Source organism: Falco cherrug, chromosome 4, assembly GCF_023634085.1.
Source record: "Falco cherrug isolate bFalChe1 chromosome 4, bFalChe1.pri, whole genome shotgun sequence".
NCBI lineage: Eukaryota > Metazoa > Chordata > Aves > Falconiformes > Falconidae > Falco > Falco cherrug.
Window position 1 is genome coordinate 97,900,176 of NC_073700.1, and position 20,247 is coordinate 97,920,422.

At 34.0% G+C, this 20,247-nt stretch overlaps 1 protein-coding gene across 3 annotated transcripts in view; it reads right to left on the minus strand.

The window, feature by feature from the left end:
• ULK4 (unc-51 like kinase 4) overlaps positions 1-20,247 on the minus strand; it is a 249,705-nt gene that overhangs the window by 209,104 nt on the left and 20,354 nt on the right. For all 3 annotated transcript variants that reach the window (XM_055707054.1, XM_055707052.1, XM_055707053.1), the window contains exons 13-17: positions 19,946-20,050; positions 17,829-17,889; positions 15,735-15,916; positions 14,249-14,295; positions 13,348-13,426 (exon numbers count right to left, since the gene is read on the minus strand). In XM_055707054.1, the coding sequence (XP_055563029.1) occupies positions 13,348-13,426; positions 14,249-14,295; positions 15,735-15,916; positions 17,829-17,889; positions 19,946-20,050 (474 nt within the window). The remainder of the gene's footprint in view (positions 1-13,347; positions 13,427-14,248; positions 14,296-15,734; positions 15,917-17,828; positions 17,890-19,945; positions 20,051-20,247) is intronic.

Consider the following 20,247-nt stretch of genomic DNA (forward strand, 5'->3'; position numbering starts at 1 on the left):
AATTGATTCACCATACAAACTCTTACCTTTTCAACTTTTACATAACTGCTGTAGGAAAAGGTCTTAGCAGATGAGTAGCCAACCAGATGTCATTAACTCAACTGGAGGCTCCATCAACTTCCTTTGGAAACAACTCAAGATCCCAAAGTGATACAAGCAGACACAAATAGTAGGAATTAACTTACAAATCTGTTATGTTGACTAACAAAAAATGCAGCTAAAAGAACTGTCTACAAGCTTTGGGGTTTGTTTGTTTGTTGGTTGGGTTTTTTTAAGAAAAAAATTTATAGCTGTTATTCCTCCTAGTTTGTCACGACAGATGTATTATTACATGATGTCAGTTGCAGGTGTTAATGAATATATCTGACTTCCACCCCAGCCCTTGAATTTGAAGCTGTTTAATGACAGGAAGGATTAGGTAAAAAGATTTGCTTCAAACAGGAGAGAGATCCTGTTTTCATTTTTGCCAAGGGCAGGAAAGAAAAAAAATTGCTCAGGAGCCCAGAAATTGAAGGGTCCCTGAATTAGAAAGATTTCTGCCTTAATAACTGAGGTCAGTGGCTATCAGCTGGAGCTGCTTTACATCTAAAATAACTAGAATAACTGGAAATAGAAACCGGTCTTCACAGAATAAGATTTGGCAGCAGCATTCAAAGGAAAGGGCTTTTTTTTTTTTTTTTTAATTCTTCCTTGCCTTTTCCCCTCTCTCTCCTTTTTTGTTTTCCTATATTTTACTATCATCATTATATGCAGGTTTCTACCATTCATCCTTGCCTTTTCTGAATATCAAGTTGCTGAATTTTTATTCTTTTCATAACTCAATGTGAGGTTACTCTAAGACATCTTCTGCTTCCAGGTAGTGGGCCTGTTATCCACTTGATTTAGAAGCCATGCTGATGACACTCTTTAAAACCAATATCCATCAATAAAATATCCATGTAGGATGTTTTAGATTGGTTAATTCGATATAGAATTTCTCTAACATACTCTATAGACATAGAGGATTTTCCACAAATGTTCTTTGAAATTAGGTCTCATTATTGATTATTGCAAATTCCTGCATTCTGCTGTAAGAATGCAAGCCAGAACAACATCTGGCTAGGAATTTCCTTCTTCTCTACAGAATTACTTTTTAAAATGTGTTTCAGACCAAAAAAAATCGCATTATATTTCCAGATGATAGCTGAAAGAGCTGGCGTTCAGAGGAAAATCTAGGACTGCAAGCCATATACAACTGATCTTGCCTAACACTGAGCCTGATTTCAGTGTCTTTTAGTGCTGTAACCACAAGGCAGTAGGAAATTAGGCTTTTCAGCTACAGCTAGTGTGCAATTTCTATCACTAAAACATGTTGTAGCCTAATTGTGTCAATCAAGAAGGCATGTGCTTTAGGGAAGAAGGCTGGATTTTTCTACTTTTCTTACTAGTCTATGATTTGATTAATTTGCAAGTGTGAGACAAAATAAAATGGGAAAAGGGTTCTCTTTTAGGTTCATTCTTCAAGGTACATACTTAGTTGCAAGAGCTAAACACTTCAATGAGCAAAGTGTACAACAATTCACGTTGACACAAAGCTGGATGACTGAAAAGAAATTAAAAGTATAGAAAATATATTAAACCCAAATTCTCAGTTATGTCAAGCTTTAATAAAAAGAGGACTAATAGCAGCACAACATAGAATGGCAATGTTATATGACGTGACTTTGCAAACACCAGGCAAGCAGCATCAAAATTATGCCAGGAAATATTTAAAACCACACATAAATACGTGTTTTCCAGAATTAGTAGAAAGAGTCATGTATTTCATGTCAGGAAGCTTAGGTATGAAAAATTCTTCAGTGTGGTCTCTCTTGCTCACAGCAAGAATGCTAACTTAACTGTCTCCTGTATGTATTTGATGGTTCTGCTGATACTGTAGCAATGTAAGAAAAGCAAGTCTTTCACTTCTTCCACAGGAAAAAAATGTGTTCTTGCTAGGTTATTGTTAACTACAGAAACAATATTCCATCTAGTTCACTTAGCCTTTTACACCCCATGCATATCTCCAGTGTATATGACATATCCATTTACTCATAAAGCAACAGCTGTCAGCTGCACAGTAAAACAGAAAAACGGAAAGGGGGGAAATCATACACTGTAAACAGATTTGTCTTAGAAATAATAAACTTTAAAAGATCTCCTGGAGCTGTCCTCCTTAATACATAAAATTCTTTGCCCTGTAGTGTACCTCTTCTTTAACATATTAAAAGTTCAAATTAGCTAGAAAAGTTATTTGAAACTAAGAGGAACCTAAAAGTTATTTGGAACTAAGAGAAGCCTTTTACAAATCTAAGAAATAAGAGAAACATATCAGTTTCAAACTATTCATTTTGAGATTTACCTTAATTTTCATTTTGCTCTACAAAATTTACCCACAGTACGCCAGTGCAAGTAACATAAATTGATGCTACAAGCAAAGACCAAAGTCTATCCATGATGCCAGATAATACTAGTCCAAGAACACATCTAATTTAGATCTACAACACGTGACAAATTCATATCTCAGTCACGTGATACACAACCATACAAAATTCTATACTCTTACTTTAATGTGTTGTTTTCATTAAAACTGGGATAACATAAAAAGAAAAGCATTCAGACACTCATTTCAGCATTGTCCCCTGCAAACATTTGACACTTCTTACCCAATTTCTACCAAAGTAAGAGTAAAAAAAAAAATTAAAAAAAAATATTACTTTTTTTTGAAACCTCTAGAAGCAAAACAGCAACATACAAACTCATTTATTTTTAAAAAGGCAATACATACATGAAAAAATTTTGAACACACTACAGACAGAAGAAGTTCAGACATTATTAAGTTTTAGAACACGCCCTCCTAAACCAAGGATTTTCTGTTTAAACTTTGAGATAGCTAACAAGGAAAGAGATGAATACGCTAAATGGTAGCCTTCATATAATTAAGTTTAGAAGTCAGCCAAGTGCAAATCAATTCATGAGAAAGCAGGCTCTGTTAGCAGACAGATCTGCTTGTTAGCAGTAAAAGTAAGGAGCGTTCAAGTATCCCTACTGCATTTCCTACATACAGATTTAGCTGCCTTACGTTAATTAGAGAGGGAACTGCAGGCAGTAAGTGCTCTTGGGGCTTTAGAATATTTTGAATTTTTCCCTCTTCATGAAACAGCTCTCAGTGCTCTTGAGAGTACAGGCTTTACAAAGAAAGCTAAGGATATATTCCCAAAGGTAACTGGTGAAGTGGCTGACAGTTTATTTGTTAACATCACATTCATTTAGTACCATTGACAGGCTGAATCTTTCCATTTTTAATGCTGCAGGATAACCACCCTTAAGTTTTTGGGAAAAAAGCAGCAAGGTACTTCAAATTTCCCATCTGGGATTTGCTCTTACTTGTCTTGATTTTTTTTTTCTTTATAAAAAAAAAAAATCAAATGCATTATTCATGTTGCACTGTGTGTGTACGAATAAAGCAAAAAACCTCTAAGATATCATTTTCAGTTTAGATTCCCAAATACAACAAATAAAAGCAAAATTATTCCATGCATACACAGAGCAGGACACAAGTGATATGCTAAAGCCTCAGGAAACTGATGCCAGAGGAGGGGGGAACTGAAATTAGTTCAGCAAAAGCCTACATAGTACAACAGTCAGAAAAACTAAGCTTCCTGCTGCACAGTACATACATAATAAAGGCAGCTGTCAGGTACGTGGTACACTTCACACAATCATCATTTTCTTCTGGAAGTAAGTTAACCTGAAACTGCTTATCACCTTAGGATCAAACCAAAAAGGGAAATCCTATTCAAGACTCCTCCAGATGCCTTCCAAATCAAAGCAGCTTCCAGGTTTTAGTCTTTGCAGCCCTAGAAAAGGATGGCTTGCACAAACTAATCCATGAACTATTAATTTCTTTTACACTCCTCCTGCTTAACAGCAACCTCTGCTCTCAAGGCAAATATGAAATTGGGAGACTTAGGGACAGAAAACATATGTAAATTATATGTTTTAAGTTCTCTATGCAGCTGAATTGAAGGAAAAACATAAGCATTATTTACTAGCCTAACATCTATGATTATGTTACTTTTAAAAAGTAAGAACTATTGGGTCAAAGTCTGTTTCTTAGTAGGTTTTACACAGTAGAAATTTCTTTACATATTTCCAGTTCTGAAATGGAAAATAAGAAATGAAGTATTTCAGGTTTTTTGAGTAAATTTAGTCCTCCCTGACATAATTCCCATTAAAAGAAATTATTGATTCTACAGTTGTCTTGCATGTAAAACTCCCTTCAATGGGAGCCGCTTGTCTGCAAAAGATACCTGGGAATAATCTAGGACAGTGGAATAACCAACTTAAAACGTGGCAACTTACTTCACTACCACAGAATTTAAGTAAAAAAAAAAAAATAATCAATAGTAATATAGAGAGTTATTATATTATAGTGAAAAAATATTACTTTTAACTACAAATGTAAAATATTTTAACTAAGTAGGACTTAAAACTATTCTCACTGTACATTTACATTATAATGCATAGAATGAAAGAAAAAATGGAGTTATAGCATGTCATACAAAGAGTTTAAACAGCTACATTTTAAACTGTATGATTGTTTTATGCTAAAAGGTAAAATATGAGATCTTAAGCCTCAAATACTAGTTGTGTTAAAGAAGTCATTGTTTAACAGCATTTTTGTGAGATAATTATGTTTCTTTAGCTGAGGTAATATGCAAATAGCTAACTGTACAAAGTAAATGACTATGCAATGTTAAAAAAAATTAAAAGCTTAAAGCAGAGCAAGTGAAATAAGAAACATTTCCCACTTTAAAAAGAAATACAGTGGGAATGGCCATTTGTCCAGAAAACAAAGTCACATTATGCTTTAAATAGAAGTCTCACAGCTTGTGTTGCAAAAATATTACAGTCAAGATGACCAAAGATATCAAATGGTTAGTATTAAAAAAAAAAGTGATTACAGGATTTATACGCTGAAATAGTCCTGCAAGCTGTCTGGTGACACATGAAACACTTCTATCATTATAACCAATTATGAAGAACCAGTTTAAAATGTTCTCTGATTTAAGATGTGTTACCCTATACATAAGCAACTTAAATATGGCAATCTTACACCCACACTGCACATCAGTCTCAAAGCACATATACAGAAGAATAAAGGTAATATTTTTTCCCCCAATGTTTCACTCGAAAATTGAAGTAGATTTTAGTGTTCTTTCTTCAAAAAATAAGTTTACTTCTGAAATAAGCAACATTAAAAAGATACACAACAATATTAAAGGTAAATGAGTCCTCCCAGCTACAAACAACACATTCAATAAATATAAAGAAGAATCTGACATAAGTCAATGTATATACCAGTTATAAACAACTGTGACAGTAAATTAAGGGTTTGTATGACTATTTTTATCCTAAAAAAAGTGTTACTCTATCTAAAATCAAAATATATGGAAAGAAATCATAAAAGAAATCATTTCACAAGATAAATCTTTGCCAATAAAAACCACAAGATGTCAGCTGGATCAAACTGCTTTTAAGATTTGTGAGTGGTCAGCTCCAGATGCTTTTTTAAAAAAGGTTCAAAAAACCCTCAAAGGGAACTTGGACACCCTACTTTAAATTATCTTCCAAGTCCAGTTAGGTACCGACCTTAAAACTGAGGCACGCACCGTTAGAAATTTTCAGAAATGTTTTGCCAGCACTTGCTATTGTATGTCAGACACTCCCATCACCTATACCAACACAAAAGTTCTCTGAAAATTGCCAGCTTCCCAGCTTTCACTTTCTCATGTGGAAAGGCACTTCTTTGTATCATTACGCATCCTCTCATTGGATCTTAATTTGCCACTTTTCAACTTCATGAAGTGGCTTTATTCTTAAACTACAACATGAGAAAAACATTCCAATATATTTTTTCCCTATGTCATTCAGCATTTGAGGATAATTCAAAGATTTTTTACTAAAGAATCTGACACTCTTCAATACCCTCAGAGGTCTTCTAATTGATCGTTCTTGGTTTTCCTCCAAATCTCACCTTTAACTCCTACAATGCCTTTCTTTTAGATAAGTGAACTTGAATTGGACATAGCATTTCAGTAAAAGTTGATGGTGGGGACGTCCCCCCCTCTACCTTAAAACCCAGGCTGAGAGAATATTATGGGGCAATGGGGTGGGGTGGATTTGAACAAAACTCAACACTAAGCTACAAACTTGATAATATCTAACAGAAATCCTATGTTTTGCCTAGTAGAAAGAAAAAGTGGGAAAAAAGTAATCAGAAAATGCTTTGAAGTTATAATTGGAAACAGAAAGTCATACCCAGTAACTAGAGAAGTATTTCATTCAAAATATTCAGTTTGATGCTTTCGTACTTTTAATGCTATCTGATTGCTCAAGTTAGGAACCATAAACCTCAGCATTCTCAAAAATAAAAACGCAATTTCTTTTTAAATTAAAATTCTTTTTTCCTGAAAAAATATAGATAAGTTTAATATACTAAAAGTTCAAAACTATGGTGTAAATCTAAGACCATTCTGATTTAGAGTATGTATGATTAAAAACCAAATTTGTATGCCTATTAGTCTAAAGAAGAATGAGCTCTCACTTCTCTATCTAGTCCTAATAATTGAACTGAATGCAAGACAGGTGAATGAATGACAGACAAGAGGAACATGCATAGAAAGACTTATTGGCTGCAGAATTTTTTAACATTGACTACATGGCACACTTCAGCAGACTGTTCCATATTCTTATTTGCTACACAGAGACATTCAGTCAGAGTTTGATACCATAATTTCAGCCATTTCAAGCCAGTATATCTAGTGTTACCATCAATAAAACCAGACTCAATATTGCTCTATCTCCTCCTTTGGGCTAGCACCAGCATTCACACATTGAGCTGGATGACAGAACGGATGCAAGTTTAAATGAGCCTGATATAAAACAAAGAGCTCCTTCTAATCTAGATCAGTTCCCTATTGATTACTCATCTTAAGATCACAGTCAATAGTGATGGTTCATCAGCTCGGGACATTTTTGAGATACATTCCTGCTACACAAAAAAACCTGATCTCATCATAACAAAGAAATGTAAACCCCAAATATCTCAAAGCTCAGTGTTCAGAATACTCAGATATAATATGAGAAGACCAACATACATGCTCTTGCTATAAAGCTGTAAGTAGATACAGTAAAACACCACTTCTCTCCATTGTATAACAGCATATGACTTTCAGAAGGGATACAGAAAGACTGGCAGATCAGAGGTTCACACCAGTCCCTTAAAACTGAAGCACTGCACCTAGCCACCTACCGACATACGTGTTCACTTCTGTGTCTGCCGAAAAGCTCCCAGAAGTAGGGGGAAACTAAGTATGAAAACATCTGATGGGAAGCTGTTTCGCCTCTCAACTGTGATACATATAAAGACTTCAGGAAATCAGTAGGCATCCACATGCTGTATGTGAATGTAGAGTCTGCCTTTTCCCCCTCACGTATGTTACCCTTAATTCTCCCTTAACAAGCTTCTCTCTGAAGCTTACAATAGCCCAGGTCACTATCGTCTTTATGATAGAAGTAGCTGAAGAACACCGACTTGGTGTTTCATAGTATCAATTTAGGAGGAATATAAATTATGCCTAGAATCCTGAATGAAATATTGAAAACACAGACAAAGGTCTGCCAGAGAGCTTTGTATCTTCCAGAGATGCAGATATTTATCTACTGAAGAAAAGAATCCTAGCAGCAAAGCTCTTAATTATCCCAAAAGTAACAGTCTTGTAGGCGGGGAAAAAAAACCAACCAAAAAAACACACAGCATTTTTACTATTATACAAACTAAATTGAAGACTGTTGCAAAGAGATATATGGGCAACACCACTGACATAATTTTAGCAGAAAATTTACTATTTCATCTCTCAAAAAAACAGAGGACTAAGAAAATAGCGTCAAGTAGATGTCTTTTAAAAGTGTACAGGTTTTGCTTTGATCAGGCAATTAGTTTAAGAAAATTGCAAAAAGTTATTTGATCCTGCATTCAGCAATGTAAGTTTTCCATTCCCTCGCTAAGAATTTCCACGTTTTCTACTACGTACCTGGTGCAGATTCCAAATATAAAGCAAGCCCAATTGACTGGATTGATAAAATCGATTTTTTTGAAAGGGGGAAAAAAAGCATCTTCCTTCAATTATGATAAAAGGTCTTAATATTTTAACAATCCAGAATTGCCACTCTTGACAGATTCATTGTAGTTAATTTAATTATATCTACATTTTCTGTTTATTCACTCAGAAAAACTTTTCTCAAACACTCAGTGAGTTTCTGCCAGCAGAGGCCAATTGGCCTAAGAAATATTTATCTTTTATTTGTTTGTCTTCCTGCCACATGTCCCAGGCAAGTATGTACGTTATATTTAGTGGACTGGGTTGTTGAAAACAAATTGAAGAAATGTATTACAGAGGTTGAAATGTTACTAAAAGTCATTCAGAAAACTTAAATTGAATCTCCTTTCACTGTTACAAAACTATTAAGTCACAATCCTGATTATGCCAGAAACATAACTTGAAGATTTTAATCATTTTACAAAACAGTGGACATGTGTGTGTGCACGCACATGTGCAAGTACTCACACACACTTTGTTACAGCTCCCATCTCCTGCCTACAGATAATTTTTTAATTGGATCTTTTTTTGTTTGGTTGGGGGGTTTTTGTTTTGTTTTGTTTTTTTGCTTGCTTGTTTGTTATTTTGGGGGTTTTTGTTTTGACCTAAGAGCTATCAGGTCAAACCAAGGAAAGTGCCTTTGAAGGAAACAAATACACTGAAATTATTATAATTGTGGGCAGACTCAGTAAGTTATTTACAATAAAACAACATTAAAACTAAATAGGTTGGGAATAAATGGCCAAATGAAACCATTTTTATTTGAATCTCTTTATAATATGGGCAGACATGGATAGACCTAGAAACAGGAGTTATCATAGACATAAGCTAGGAACACGACTTAAAATCAGCATTCTGCCTGAATTTGAATGACAACAAACTGCAGACCTAGACAAAAGTAGTACAATCAGACTAGCTAGAGTCTACATATGAATTTACAGGTTCTAAAACTGCACCTGTTACAATGCAGCTGTAGAAAACAACCACCAAATTGTACTTCAAAAAATCAGAAAAAAAGGCTCAAATTATATGGAGTTCCAATTTGGATTGAAACAGAAATCAGGACATTCCACTGCTTTGACAAAGGAATCACATTCTAAGGTCACTACTATGGAAATCATCTAATATGCTGTCATTCTCCATGGGCTATTTAGTTTACTAATTTGGCCATGGAATTCCATAAGCCACAGGCTTTGCAAAGAAACCTGCAGTGTGAAGGCTGTAGCAGGTTCTCTGAGCCCTTTAATCACTCAGCAGAGCACTGTACCCAGGTCTGTAAAAAAACCAGGCACAGCTGCCTCGGTCATAGTGTGAGACTGGCATTCCCAATCAGCAGATTTAAAAAAGGTAAGGAAAAGGACTAGATTTTTGCCTCCAAAAGAACAGAGAAAGCACGACTCAACAGGTGGAGGCGGCTGGTCTCCTACCAAACAGAGACGGACATAGCTCCCTGAAATGGAGGCATTCTGTGAAGTTGCTCTATCACCTCTTAACAAAATAAAAAACTGTGTCTGAAATCTCACATCAGAGTGGCTGTGTCCTACATGGCAGAAGGCCCAATCTATTCACAGAGAGGTAAGAACAACAGCTTCTTTCAATAAATAAGCCACATTAGATAGAAGCAAGTCTCCCTATCTTGGGAAGTATTATTCTTCAGTAAAAAGAAGAATAAGCAGGTTTTTCTTTCCAAGAATCCTGGAAAGAATCTTTTTTTCATAGAATCTAGTTCCTTAAGAACCAGTTTCAAAACCTAAATACAAAGATAAAATGTTAAAGTTTAAGTGTCTTCCTAAAATGACTAGGAATAAATAAGAGGAAATGATGTTTCAGATTTGTAAAGAGCAAATTCCATGGAAAAAAATTACATTACTAAGTCAGAAAAAAAACTGGCCTTTCAACAACTTCTACTGGAATTTCCAGATAGAAGACATTACACCTAAAATGTTTTCATCTTTAATTATACAAGAGATCAATTTCCCTATTGTATTCTAAGATCAGTCTTTTTTTCTAACCAATGCAGTATTCTTCTAAAAAACACTTAACTGGAAATAAATCAACTGCAAGGGAATTCACAGGTATAAATATTCATTTACTATGCTTTTTTTCTAATATGACCTACATATTAGAATACTACAGCGGAAAAAAGATAGTATACGGTTCCAGTGTTTGTCTAGTCTGTGAAATAGCTTGCTTGCATTTTATTTTTGCGTTTTAGTGACCTCCGGTGGTTACATTTAAAACAAATTGCTGTTCACCGATTACCTGAATAAGAATACTATTTTTTTTCTTAAGAAAAAGTTAAGAGATGGGAAAATCACTAATTCTTCAAAACCCAACAAAATAAAGGTTTTTGGCACACAGTACGTGAAAGTTTACTTTAGCCTGTAACATGAGGATGAGACTTCTTTTCTTAAGTTTTTCTGCTTCTTCAGGACCTTACGTTACTACTGTTTAACAAATTGCTTGAACAACAAGGACGAAAAGGTTAATGTGCTGATTCAACCTCAAAGATAGAGGAACCATCCCTAAATAAACGTATAACTGGGTAAAAGACAGTGGCAGGCAGAAATGAAGAGCCAGATTTTAACATGTAAGGCCCAGCAGTGGTGTCCTGCATGAGTATCCATTAGGTCCTGTGGTACTTCAAAAGTACAAAAGAAATCAGAAATAACTGGATGAGTGCATAATGAGGTAACAAAGAGCTGCAAAGAGGCTATGACTGAGTGATAAAAATTGGAAAGAAAACTTGGTGTACATAGCATGGTACACATACAGGGCAAAAGTAATTCCAGAATTGTATCTTCATGGGCTCTGAACTGACTTTTCAGGCTTGGAAACAAAATTTTGGGGCTATAGGACATAGTTCTACTGAGGCATCACCTCTGCCTAACAGGTGTCAAAAAAGGAAACTGTATTAGTAGTTACTAGGAATAGAAAAGGAAACAAGACATAGAAACAACTATCAATATCAGTCATGTATCTTTAGTCTATAAGACCTGGATAACAAAGAGGCATTTTAGATTGTTCTTTTGACTAGCTACAGATTGGTTTTGACATCTCCTAAATCACAGCAGCCACCAAAAAACTTCAGCTACAGCATCAGCCAGCTCATCTAAGAGGATAAATCATAGCATGATATTTTAATACAGTATATAATGCTGTTTAAAATGTTTGGCTTGACTTTTTTTAAAGCATCACACAACATACAATAGCTGACAGTCCACAAGAATGTTCAACAAACTCACAGGTTCATCTAGTTCCTTTGCAGGGAGCAGTGGGGAACTCTGTAAATCAGAAATTCTTAAATGACTCCTTCCTACTTTTCCTGTAAATCAACTATCCAGTCTTGTGTACAAGCCTACAGTTACCTGATTTTAGATTACATATGCGAAAATAAATTTGAAAACATGGAAATACTAGGATTCAATTTTTTTCTTCATTCTAATTTTGTATGAGCATTCTAGATTTTTTTTCATTCAGAGATATTACTTTGTGAGAAAAAACTTAAAATTAATGTAATTACAGTAAGCACAGTAGATGCCATTTGAACAGTATTACAATTCACATTTTTTAATTTAAATAAGAAATCCTTATTTTCCCAATGAACATATATACAATTAACATAAGAATGGGGCCAGAAAGCGATAATGAAAATTAGTTTTCCTTTCTAGTCCAGTTTGAATGCCACTGGTCTCAGACTTAACTTTTGAAGTTAACTTTATTTAAGTATATGCATATTTCTAAAAATGCCAAATTACATTTGAGAACAATTTTTAAGTTCATATAAAAAAACCAAAAAATGGAAACACTTTGAAAAAAATGATGTTATAGCTCAATGTAAAACTATTTCAATCTTTTACATACACAAAACAGACTATCATATATATTTTCTATGATGGAAACTGGGAAGCTAGGGAAACCATTGCTGAATATATTTGTGCTAAGCACCTAAAGCCCAAAGTTATATGAGCATCTCAAAATTACTTTTGAGTACTTTCACTGGAACTTTTAAGAAGTAAATATCAGAAAAATTTGCCACATGCAAAAGCACACTTAAATTGCAACCTGGAATTAAATGGACATACAACTGTCAGTACTCAAAAGACTTGGACCACGCTTCAGTGACTGTAACCATAAGGACTCTTTCCCCACTTCATAACTTTACAAAACAAACAAAAAATGTTTTGAGTTCAGCTTTCACTGTGGAACTGAAATGTTAAGCAACACAGCAAGATAATCAGAACCATTCTTAATATTCATTAAGAAGAAACCAGGGGGACCTGGAACAACAAAAAATTCTTTAGCTGCATTGCCAATAAGGTCAGCTATTAAGAAATAGCTGCATGTACCTACACACCAGACCTGCACAGTATGGAGGCATATTTGCTACCTGTGTTTAGCAGTGGTCTCTTACATTCAAACACTCATTACACTGAAATCACGACTTCACCTCATGACATAGAAATGTCACGCTCACACTTTAAACAGATAGTAAATAGCAGATTCTGTCAAGTTTACACAATTTCTGTGCATGTCACATACAAAAAAGGACAGTAAAATCACTTTGTCTAATCAGTCTTCTGTTTAAGTCAACTACTGAGCATGCAAAATGAAAAAAGGATGAAAAATATTTTTCTTCTCCAAAGAAAATTACTTGCTCTTCATTACATGCGTTCTTCAACAACTGTGAGGAATCTCAAATTAGCCCCATCTCAATTACTTTTTTGAAAAAAGGATTTCTAAGAATCAATTTTATATTTTTATACTAATTATAGTAATTACAATTCAGGATCACCAAATATGTCAACAGTTTCTTCTTGTTACACACATACATACACACACAAGCAGTATGACAGTGACTACTTATTTTCTGAAAAGAGAAAAAGGCTAGAGTTTTATCACTGGTGGGTAGTTCTGCCACAGGTTGGTAAAGATCAGAACCACAACTATATACATAGAATAAACTGAGAACTTTGTACATTTAATTAATTGAATTAATCAATTTCCCATTTACACATCTGAGAAAAAATAAAGCAGGGTTAAAAAAACCAAACAAACACCTGCAAACATTTCTGACAAAGAGTAAAAGCATTATCTAAACTTTCTGCCTCGTCACCTCCCTGTCACTTCCCCTCGACCCCCCAAAAAAGAGAAGGAAAGTTACCTCAGAAATAGGTACATTTTCTCCAAGTTCAGATGTGTGTAATGCCAGCAAACCAATCACTCGAGCAACTTTGGCACGTCTGCATATCAAATAAACTGTTTGTAGGTGCATGAATATTATTCCAAAAATATCACAAAACAAATTATATCTTGTTTATATTTTACACAGATTGCCAAGGGCAGGAAATATTTGAAGTGTTATTTACAGCTCACATTTTCTTCTTATTTGCTTTTTCTTTGGATCATCAAATTATTTCAGTATTTCAGCTGAATTTAGCCATAAATTGACACATAAAGGTATTTCTTTCCTTTAGCATATAAGAGTGAAGATTCTTTAGTTTGTTATAGTCTTACTAATCAGTCATGCTCATGTTCAGTTTTCTTGTAACACAGAAAATTCTAATAGATCATTTTAAACTTTTTAGTATAGCTGACAAAACAGAAATGAAATCGGTATCAGCAAATCATTTTAAATGTTTCGTTAAAGAAAAAATTGGAATAATAAAATCAGTATCTATGAATCAAACAGCAGGGGGCACTACCACATTGAAATATTTCTGACAAGCATTTAAAGAAAAGCTACCACTATGGTTATTTTGCTACTGTTACGGAATAAATTGGATTATTCAGTGATTTTAAGCAACACTATATGACACACTAAATCGTAACTTCCAGATAAAATTTTAAAGATTTTTTATAATCTTTGGTACTGTAAAATAGCAATATATTAATTCAATGCTGAAAAAAATCAATCTTTTATATGCCTTCATACTGCTAGTCAGGTACCACAGCAGTCCGACAGGCTAAAGCATTCCTCAAACACACTGTTAAAGAGTGTCTTTAATCAAATTCAGTGGTAATTCCGTACTTGAACAAATTCATTTAACATAACTGTTACTTACATATCCCAGTTGGTGGCTGCACGCAGCTGCTGTATCAATATAGGAAACTACAGTTTAAAGAAGAGAAACATTAATGAATTTCAGCGATCTGATATATTCCAATGATAAAAAAAAATCAACATATCACCAATTTCATAAAAATTTATTTGGATAATATTTGCAAAAAGTATTATCATAGACCAATACTGTAGATATTGACTAATTGTTTACAAGAAAAAGGCTGAGGTTAAAAGTATTTCTTTCTATATTCTCACCTTAAATTACACTACTAAACATATATTAGTGTGCTAAAAAATGAACATATCTTTCATTATGAATAACACTTTACAGAGGAAACAAACATCTGATGCTTTCATCTACAAACACAGAGATTATCATATAGTCTAACCCAACAAGTATTTAATAAATTAATTTTGTGAGAATGGACAAAAATAGTTGGTAAAACTAGAATAATTCATGGACTGTCAACACGCATGATCAGCCACTTATGAACAAAACTGCATAATTACTAACTAATTTCTAAAATGTCCTGTTAATGGCAATTCATTTATTGGATCACTGTCTCCAAAAAAATTCTCCAGTGATAATGGAATATAACTCCCAGCAATTCTGTTTCCTGTTTTCACAAAAATTCTATGGCATAAGACCTACTATTGCTTCCAACCTGAATATTCTTCACTGAATTTTTCTGGCAGTGCAATTTTTGTCTTTAATATCTCTACATCCAACAATGACTTGTCAGAATATGACTTAGGTGCATTAGTATAAATGTAGAACAAGGTAGTTTACTTTTTATCAATTACACTTAAAAACATGCATCTCAGGATGGTCTCTGTGATGCTTTTATATAATGGAGAAAATACCTCTATTTCTCTTCTGTACATGCAATACTTGAAAAACATGTTAAACCACTACAGAGGATACTAGTAAAATTGTTTGGTAGAAAATGGTTACCGAAACGTGAAACTGCCATTTAGGTATACACTAAAAAGAACTCTTCAGAAAAGTACGCTCACTCTTTGAAACACTGCTTAATGAAAGGTTTACTGTATGTTCTTCAGAAAGTTTTCCTTGCTATTCTTTACAGACATATAGCTAAATAAAATTGATTTAACAATTCAAACATGAACTTTTTTCAGTCTTCTCTGTCACTTAATGAGTTACAAAGACTAACATTACATCATATGTTGCTTCACACTCTCTATCTAGGTTAGTTTTTATCCCAACCTTTTTACAAATACAACAAATCTGTATGTAAAGATATCTGAAATCTAAAAGAAAGAATTATTTTCCCTCACCTCTTTAAAAAAAAAAACTGACACGGATTTTAGTAAGGGTTGGGGTTTTTTTTCATTGTTTTGTATTTAACTTGCCATATTATTTTTGTCAGTGCACAAATGATCTCTTGAACTATAACTAAAAGCATCTAATTTTTCCTACAGTGGCAAGTAAACCATATTGATTCCTTCAAAGCTTTATTATTTACCAGCTGAGAGCTAATTAGCCTGCTTGCAATTTCCTTGTGGACAGCCACAGTACACAGATAGTACAGTAAGTTCAGTTTAGAACGCGCTGCTCCTGTATTCTTCTCAGTGGAATCAAGCAGTGAACATACTCGTTGCAAGAAGTCATTCCAGTCCGTGTCTTGCATAGATGATAACTTCTCAGCTAACCATAAGAAGCAAAGAAGTAGTTAAAGATAATGGATCTTTGATGTTGCTCTAACACACTAGAAAGTAACATCAATAAGTTCCAAAGTTTGAATCTAATGGTAAATCTAGTACTTAAAACATGAAACAAACATGTTATAATTCATGTCTGAAAATTATATAAATTTTAAAAAGTAGTAAGAAGAGAAACAAAGCATAAAAATGTAGCAATAAAAGCCTCAAAACAACTCTATTAAAAATTCATGTCATTACATTTAGGAAAGACAGTAACTGTTGTCCTTAAGCATTACTAATTCTTAAGAAAGTGCAGTTTTTCATTACAGTAAATCTGAGGCAAAAACTAAAGTCAGCCAGCAAAATCTCCTCGGAATCAATAAACTGAAAATGTGCATAGTTAGTCATATAGGCAGGTATCTATCTAGTTAAGCCTTAGTAGTATCAGAACATAGATCACTTCAGAAGGAATGTGGAAGAAGCCAAGTCACTAGGATGATTAACATAAATCCTGTGGCTCAATTCACTGACCAGTGTGCATGAATAGAGATTTTTTCAAAGACTTCCTTATCAGGCCCAGTGGATAACTTCACTCTAGCAGCCATACATACTGTCTGTTTGGTTAGTTGTTTATTAGTAACTTATGTGCCACCCTGATATGCTCCAGTACAGAACATTTAAGAGTATGCCTTCTGTCTTTTACTCCAATTTTACACAGAAGTAACACCCACTAACGAAGGCAATTATAAATTATATTAGTAAATGTGAAAAGAGGTTTGGATTTCAGGCATTTGGCTTATTTTCCATACTGTCTTTAATCTTTATTGATGAGCACCATCAAATTCAGGGTATTCAAAAACAATCAGAAAGCTGTCCAGAAAAAAAACCCTACAACCCTGAAAGTATTACAACCATAAAAAACCACTGGCTCATATTAAATAAATATACACAACAATAGTTAAACATATCAGAACATCAGTGTGATAATTTAGCTACTCAAATGCAATATGAAATAAAATAACATCCCCTTAGACACTTGAATCTGGTAATTTTTGTCTAGGATGTTAGCCAAATCAAAAATATTTTCTGTTACTACAACCTTGATTAGGAGACTGGGGGACATTTTCTTACTTTTTCAACAAATTAACTCTCCAAAATACATACCTCATAGAAGGAAAAAAGTAACTTTTAAGTCTAGGAAGAGGTGTTCTGTGAATTCTAGAACTACATATCTGGCTGACATCCCTCTTCAAGCACAATAAAGCGTAACATTTCATTAATACAGACTACAGAAAATTTTCCAGTGGAAGAAATGTTACACTCATGACCATGAGCAACCTTTTGTTTTCAGAAATAACAGCAGAGTTTCTAGACACTAAAAACTAACAACAACAAAAAACCAAACCCCAAATGACTGCACACTGTCTTTTGGGATACAGTCCCTGTATTTCATGATTAAAGGTGGGACTGGCAAGGCTGCCTAGTATTATGGCTGATCAACACTGCACATTTTAAGATCCTGTTTTCATTTGCTTATCTGCCTTTCTCAAATTTTAATCTATTTGGTTGAATATTTCATTTAAAATATCTGGGTTTTACAAAAAATAACACGGGGAAAATATTTGCTGTTTTTCTCACACTAAAACAGGGTCGACTGTCTCATTTTAAAAGCTTTTGAGCATGGGCTTGTAATTGAAAAAGGTAGAAGAGAAAGGAAGGGCGCGTAACTTAGTACTTGAAAAGTCTACTCAAAATTGGTCTCGCTAAATACTTTACATATGCAATTTCAGTTTCAGAAAAGTTATGAGTTCTGCAACTGAGGCAGCTCATCATCTTCAAGAGCTACAGATCCTGTAATAGCGAGTCACACCAGTATATGCATAACTTAGGTTTTAACATCTTCAGAAAATCCATACCTGAGTATGCTGGTATATGTAAATTTTTCAAGTCAAATCTAATTGGTACCTGCTTCATTATCTGGAAAAATAAACAAACTTTACAACTAGTTTTAATACATTCCTGGAAATGTCTAAGTAGCTGAACATGAAACCAAAGATGCAAACATTATACAGGATGGGTGTACAAACCACTGCTCATTACTAAGGCATCTTCCATTGATTTCTGGTATGTATTTTATCCAAGCAGATACTTGAGATTTAACTCTATGTTTTTAATATAATTAAATTATTAGTATTTCCATTTAAGGTTTTTTTTAATGGGAATATAACATGAAGGGATTTTTTCAGTTTACATTTTTATCTTACTTGTATACGGAAAAATATTTGCATTTGGGTTTCAAAAGCTACAGAAAGGAACTATGCAGCCGAGAGCTCATGAAATATTTTAGCAATTAATTGCCATACAGTAAATACATATATATACACACACTATATCATTCTAGAGTATAAAAGGTCACATTAACATCAATCACTTATATAATTACTAAAAAGCTGAGGCTTTTTTCCCCACACCACATCATTTTCTAGTACATTGTGAAATTGGATGACTGCTCAGTGACTGAACATTTGAGTGAAATTTTCAATAACTAAAGCATGCGAAAAAGGTAACTGTATACTGGAATTTAGCCTTTGACAGATGAAGCCTAGGTGTAACCAGAGAGCTGTTTTCTAAAGAAAGTTTTCAGTTCAATAGATCTGCAGAACACAGGGAAATTCTACAATATAAACTGACATTTCAGCTTTTAAAATTCTGCCAGCATCTAGTAAATCCCTTTTGAGATTAAACTGCAAGCTCTTCAGCTTTACCAGGTGTCAGTATCATCCATTAGTCTGAAGATCACCAAGTATTCAGTGGCTCTGATTACACATGCCTGCAATTTAGTGGGCTATTTTGCATTAATTCCAAGCCTGGCATTGCACTGGAAGGGGATTAGCATCCATGTGCACATTAGTAGGTACACTTACCCCTGATCTCATCTCTCATACTTGCAGTAAGAAGAGAAGCAGTGAAAGGCTAAGGCTTTGTGTCAGAGTCCTGAGACAGAACTGAGAATTTACAGAGGTGGCATCCAAATGCATAATTACCTTTGAAATTCTCCACTGGCAACGGACATCCTCCACCCCAAACACATTAAAACAGTATTGTTGGGTAGTTACTTTAGCTAGCTGTGTAAGATTTTTAATTTTTGAGAGTATTAGGAATTCCATTATAACAAAACAAAAAAAGTTGTACTCAAGCAATACATTAACTAAAAGCTGTAAGACATACTTAATGAGATAGACGCTCACTTCCAATGACAAGTGTTGCATTTCCTGCATCCACCACTTACTGAATGAAGTTGCTAAAATTACAACTTTTTTTTTGTTTTTTTCCACAGAAATAAACTGAAGACTAAAGGGGCTCTTGCCTATCATTCCTTCCACTACTACTATACATGTGCCCATACATGCACATTATATTGCAATTGCAGTGCAACTCTTTTTTGGTCTTCCCTTTGCTGTCAATAAGTGTCTCTGCTCAAGAGACCCATCACAAACTGTTATCATGTTGGAATCCATATGACAGAAATTGGATGGACATTTCTTGTAACATCAGGTCTTCTTTTCCAAAGAAATTAAGTTCATATTTATTAGAAACATTATCACACCTAAAATTTAAAAAGTAACAAAAATTATTCTGTAAAGGTCTAACTCCTAATCTAGAAGGCTTCATAGATGGCCTTGTTTTGAGTATCCAAACCCACAGTTTTGTCCATTTAAGTAACAGATATTAATCCAAGTTATCAGAAAACAAATCTACAAAAGCACCAAACACAGCACTTAGTAGGTTCAATTTCTTGTAAGACATAATTTAATTTCAATCCCGAAATAACTCAGTTCTCCAAATTAGCAACACAATAGCATTATAAAAGACTGCCAAAAAATTGCATGAGCACTTGCCAGATGACTGGGTGGAACTGTTTTAAAATGAGAATTACAAAATACAGGAAAAGAGTTTTGCCCTGATTAAAGTTTCATCCGCAAAAATAGCCTCACCCACAAGTTCCTGAATCTTATATTTTATTTTGCTATACCTTTGGATTGTCAATGATTGGTGTTATGATAAGATCAGACTCAGTGTAAATGAGCTCTTTCAATGTTGACTCCATATCCTGCTGACTTGAGCACATATTTTTAGCCTAGAACAAGAACAAAGTTGGTTTTTTAAAAATGTTTTGGAAAAGAAAAAGTTCACATTTATTCCCAAAACACTTCATCTTAACATTATACCACACAGTTTGGCCATGTAGACAATATATTCTAAGTTATTATTTAGTTAGTAGCAGACAGGGCCAGCTAAAAATTATAATAAAGAAACACATTGGAAGAAAAAGCA